This window comes from Alligator sinensis, unplaced genomic scaffold (assembly GCF_000455745.1).
Source record: "Alligator sinensis unplaced genomic scaffold, ASM45574v1 scaffold933_1, whole genome shotgun sequence".
Lineage (NCBI taxonomy): Eukaryota > Metazoa > Chordata > Crocodylia > Alligatoridae > Alligator > Alligator sinensis.
In genome coordinates, this window is record NW_005842542.1 from 409,926 (window position 1) to 415,988 (window position 6,063).

The window sequence follows — 6,063 nt, forward strand, 5'->3', positions numbered from 1 at the left end:
CACGTTGCCTGTGCCCCCTCCCATAGACTTGTGTGGGAGCTGCTGTCTACCACACTGCCTGGCTGCGTTGTCGGCCACATGCATGTGTGCATGAGCATGTGCACACAGCCCCTTGCAGGCCTCTGCCAGCCTGCAAGGGGAAACCCATGGTTTCCTGGCTTTTTTTTCCTTTAAAGAGGAAAATCTGCATCTTTCCATGGGAAATGGAGAACCTGGATCCCTAATGAAAACTCCTTATACTACATGCCCTGTGCAGGTTCAGTAGGCACTCTGTTTCCCCACTGAACTCCATTTCCAATTGGACTTTGCAGAGGGCATTCTCTGAAGAGGCTTGGGAACAGGGTTGGGTGTCTACAGTCTGGTAAGAGCAAGGAGACTATTCCGTTTCCCCAATCCTTGAAATCTTAAGAGGATGACACTTTTGAGTCCCATTGCCAGACTGGAACCAAGCATAGGAGGACACAAGGCCACCATCTACCATGTGGAACAGATTAAAGAGAAAAGACTTGCTTGCACTAAATGGGTTAATTCTTAGGCCTGTTAGTCAATTGCAGCCTAGTTAAACAACTTTCCTGTGCCTTATGCCTTCTCTATGACACAAGTGAAAATGTATGTCTTGTGCAAGAACTATTTTTAGTGGACTTTCATCTTTCAACAGCACTGAAGCTCTGACATTGGCTTTCCGTCAGCATTACCTTTTAATCAACTTGTGCTTTGATTTCAGATGACGACTACACCAGGGATGATCGTAGGGAGAAGCTATACCTGCAGTTTTACCAACAGATACAGAAAGAATATGATAAAAATAGACCTGCTGACTGTGTCATTGTTGCCATCAGCAAGGAACAAACGTAGGTTTCTATTAACATGTTAAGGCTAATTTTACTCTATAGGTAAGAATTACCCAGCCGTAAGTGCTTTATACCTGGGAACTGAAGGTGTAGGTAATATTGAAGATTAAGCTTAAACTTTTCTTTTTGAAATTCCTTAACGTATTCTGTGTAGTCTGAAAGTACAGACTAAAGTAAATTATACTTCTCTTGGATTGCTGCATATTTAAGAATGCATGGCATCACCTGGAAGAACCTTTTAAAGAAAGTTAACTCATTGACTTCAGTCCTAAACTCATTTTTATAACAATGCTTGAGTCACCTTGGCCCTTGAGTTGTCTTGGCATTTGTTGATGTGTTAAAAATACGTTTTCCTAATTTGAAAAATGTTTTTCTTTACAGCTGCCAAATGAGACCTGCACAAACAAAAGGGAAACCTTGCTATATATAAGATGCTAGCAAATGCGCAAAATAACTTGAAATAGTTTTTTTTTTCTTTTAATTATCATTTAGTTTGTTGGTATTTTCAGCAAAATTTAAATTCAGTATTTAGGAAAAGATGCTGACTTCTAGTATATTTAAGTTTGAAGCAAAATTTGTTTTTATCCTCAATTATTTTTCTTCTCTTCTCGTAAGTATTTCTTTGAAGGTTTGCATTGAAGTATTGCACTTTCTCTTTAAATGCCAGAGCAGTGTTTTAGCAAAAGTGATGTAAAACATTGGAATATTATAAAATGGATATGTAACTAGGTAGGAAGGCTAAATGAGGCTGAAGGCAGGAAAAAAAAATCAGCTAATTAATTTTTATTACTACTGGTATACACCTGGAGATGATGAAGATCAAGCCGAATATCAAAGTCTTAATCATCCTTGATATACAGAGCTTGTTCTTTGCCATAGGGTTGATTTGAGAACCAGGAGGTGCATAAAAGCTCACCTTTTAATTTCTAATGTTTCCATGACATTCAGTATCATTACTTTAAAACTAGATTTATCCTTCCTCTTCCTCCACAGAATGTTTCATATACAGTGTTCCATACAAAAATCACTATCCACATTATTTTTAAATGGCTTAACTATGAGGAAACTTGTAGCTATGATAAACTTCACATGCTTCAGTATCTTGCTCATTTTCTGGTTATGGAATATCAGACTCAGTTGAGGGCAGTTCTGAGGCTGTTTTTCTCCTGAGAATGTTGAATTTTGCTTCTGTGAATACAATATTCGATGCCCATTCTTCCCTCTTCCTCCCCTCTTTCCATCTGACATACTAGTCTTGTTAATACTCAGATATTATTTGGATTACACCAGAGGTCTTGCTCATCTCTTAATTCATGGCATCTTGCCAAGATTTTATGGTGGGTGATCACCTCAGTTGTGGCTGGCAGATGCTCGACCAGTACCCCATGTAGCACAGTGTCATGAATTACTTCTCTGTGAAATATCTGATCTGTATTCAACAGCAGAGAGACTTGTAATCGGGATGGAAACACTATAGCTGATATACCTTTGTCTGCAGAAACAACTTGATCTGTTTGGTTGATTCACCTGAAGTTCAATGATCATGCTTCATTTTAAAAAGAAATGTTTTTCAAGTAGGTTTATGAACTGACTTTTTTTCTCATTGCCAGACATTAGGTTTAATTTGATGCACGCAAAGGCTACATACACATTCAGATAATCTCGTAGAATTCTCCCAGGTTTGTTCTCTTGGTAGACAAAGTTACCCAGAGCCACATATACAGACGTTCAAGTGCTGAGACCCTGAAAAGTGAAGAGCTTGCCGTGCTGACACTATGCAGCTGGAGGGGCCCCTGTGCACACATCTCCATGTGCTCTGTGGCCTGGCAACAAATGGCAGCAGTACAAAGGGGTCAGCCCTGTGTGGCTGACCCAGACTGCCCATGGTCAGCCTGTGTTTCCCTGCAGTACAATGTGGGGATTGTGAAGGGGAACATGTTCTGCTCCTTGCTGGAGTAGCAGAGTCCAGTGACCATCACACTTTCCCTGCTGGGATGCTGGAGGACTGTGTTCTTCTGAGAGAGTTCATGGTATGTACAGACATTCATTCTACCAGGAGAGTGATTTAACCCCGGTTGTTCCCAGGTTATTTTTCTTCTGGAATAGCCATGTTTACCCTGGGAGACAAACCCTGAATATCTGTACACTCATGGTTTCTTCTGGGAGAGCAGTGAATCTCCCAGGAGAAACTGAATGTCTGTATGAAGTTAAAAGTGAACTGTATGTAAGAGCCTCTAATAATTCCAGGGTACTGGAACCTAGTTAGCAGCTCTTTTGATAAGGCAGAATCAAACAGCCACTGCTCTTCTCTTTACCCATGTTGCCTCCAGAGTGCTGGCAGCAACAAAACTTTTTTTTAAACGGTAAAATAAGCTGGTAAGACTCAGAAGACACCTAAGGAGAAATCTACATGTGGTGCCATATTTTCTATCTGTTTTCTGAGCACAGGCACTATTGAACTTAACTCTTGATGCCCCTTCGTTATCATCAACACTTGGAAAAAAACCAAAAACAAACAAAACTACTTAAACTAACTGAAACAATAACACTAATACCTACATAATAGCCTGTACAATTTTGGAAAGAGAAAACTAGTTTCAGTTGAACATGCCTACAGTATACTGGAATGACAGATTAGCAGAAATAAAAAGGTAAATATAAATAGTTTTACTCATTAAAATATTACACTTTCAAGAATACCACTCAATCACATGACTGCAGGGATCCTCAATTTTAAAATTCCTATTTATGGAGAAATCACTTGTTCCCAGTTTGTTATGCCTTAAGAATCCTATTTTCCAAAAATATTGGATGTGCCAAAAAAAATCCCCAATCATGCCCAACAATCATAACTCCTTTCTTCCATTTTAAAAGCAACATCTAATTTTCAGGAATGTGCCATTTGTGGAAAGAGAACAGTTTCTTACACTTCCCTTGTTACCTGTAACATACAGAGCATACAGTACACGAACAAAGAGCATGGCAAAAACTAAGAGCGGCACAGACTTGTATTTGTAAATAACCAGCCTCTTTTTTCTCTTTAAGGGAATATTCAACAGCCATAGGCCATCGGTTGCAGGATCATGGCCTTGTGGTGGAAATGATATACCTTACATCTGAGTTGGGTCTCACACGCGCACTCCAAGAAGTTAAAAATGATGGTTCCCCATTTTGTATTCTTGTTGAACAGTCAAATGTAGCACTTTCCTCTTGCACCGCAATCATGCTTCATGAGTCTATCAAAAGTAAGTTTAGCTTCATTTAGAATGTCACTTAAAATAGTCCCCACTCAAAAATGCGATTTAATTTTCCTTGAACCCATTAAAATATTAAGCACTGATTTATCACAATTTTTGGTAATGGAATTTGACCTAGCTAAAATGAGACAGTTCAGAGAGAGTTCACTAAATTAATTTTGTAGTATTTCACAATACATTAACATTTGTCCTGGACTGTTTGTTACAAAATGGCATTAAATACAGGCAACAAAATCTATTGCATGTAGTAAGTAATGGAGGCTGTTTATATATAAATTACTTGATTAAAAATTCTTATTCTTACATTGTTTGTACATGGGTAGGTCCAATTTAAAATCCATCTTTAAGTCTTCAGTTTTCCAGAATTTTTTATTTTAAATTTAGATTTCACATCTTTCCCCTTATTAGGAACACAGTAGTAAAAAGGCACTTTCTTCTGAATGGAAAGTAACTGCCCTGTCCCTCCACTCAGGTAAAATATGTTCTGAATTTAAGAGAAAAAATTGTGCTAATACTGTTTCTCTTGTTCCAGTTAGGTGCTTGTGCAAGTGTTCAAGCATCAAAAGAGAGTCATTTATTTCAATTTTCAGATCACAAGTGGTCTGAAATCTTTTAATTGGGGTGGTAGCAGTTTTAATACTTATTTAAACAATGTTTCAGATAGCTATATTGAATCAAGCTAACCTCTATAATTACAGTGACATACTGATCTCAAAACAGGAGCCTTTTAAAATTTCACTCAGTTGAATTACACACAAACTTATTTAGCTATATTTTTCTGTGTTTTTTTTTTTTTGTACATGTGTAAAGTAGATGAGAACACAAGACTGATAAAGCAAGCTATCTCTCTTCTCTGTAGTACACCGTAATATGCCCATGGAGGATGCATTGGCTCTGGTAGCTAAAGCATTTGGGAAAATTTTTGCTGAGCGCGAGCAGCAGGAGCGTACCGAGATTTCACACAAAGCAGCTGATCTGGCGGATGACTACCTAGAACGGGAGCTCTATGAGAGTTACAGTGTGCCTCTGGGCATTAGACATCTTCTCTTTCTGTTAAGTGAGGGAAAATATTTATATCGGGAGGAGTTGAACTCAATAAGTGACTACCTGAAGACCAGGAAAGATGAGCTTGAAGGTATTCATGCTTTTTCCCCAAAATACAACTTTAAGCTTCTTTTTAAATCAGTCTGGTACCAGACCAGTTTTTAAGTACATTCCACATAAATAGCCTGCAAATAAATGATAGAGGGTAAAGTACCAAAGTTTGTAAAACATCAATGTATACATTAATGGACATGTATTTGTATTCTAAAATCAGATGTACACACCCTATAAGAAATGGACATACATAAAATGCTTGTATTCAAACCCAATAATGGGCGATCACATTCCCAGAAGATTCACTGTTACAAGTAAGTCTTTGCTGATCTTCTGCTAACACTTTTGTGCATTAAAGTTTCAATAACACGATACACACAAAAACATTTTAAATTAGTCATATTTGAAGAACTAGTAAGCAGATTTTAACATATGATTTAATAAAACCTGTAATTCAGCTGTTACATATTTTACAAGTTATTCACAAAGGTTAAAATTCAATAGAACAACTTCAAAAGATAAACCAAAAACTTCCATAAATTACAGAAAATAAGATCTTTGGGCAGAGTTTCTGGTGTCCTCCTGAGCATAGGAGCAACCTTATAGAAACTTCTTGGATCTCCTTCTATTGAGAGGGAAAGATTCTTGTAAATGTATTGCTCACATATTGTCTTTAACAATGTATTCTTAAGAGTTGCTAATTTTTTTATTTTCTTAAACTAGGCCTTGTTGAACAAACTAATCCTTCCACTGAAGTTGATGACACGCTGTATCAAGCAAATGTGAGGCCAAGTACAAGCACTGCCACCCATACCTTAAGTAAACCTCCTCCTCTTCTTCCAACACCAAGCAGGAAT

At 37.7% G+C, this 6,063-nt stretch overlaps 1 protein-coding gene across 1 annotated transcript in view; it reads left to right on the forward strand.

Annotated features, from left to right (window-relative positions):
• LOC102388128 (nuclear receptor coactivator 5-like) overlaps positions 1-6,063 on the forward strand; it is a 42,530-nt gene that overhangs the window by 28,143 nt on the left and 8,324 nt on the right. Inside the window, 4 exon segments of the mRNA XM_006031958.3 lie at positions 725-851; positions 3,897-4,096; positions 4,968-5,243; positions 5,930-6,059. Coding sequence (XP_006032020.2) covers positions 725-851; positions 3,897-4,096; positions 4,968-5,243; positions 5,930-6,059 — 733 coding nt within the window.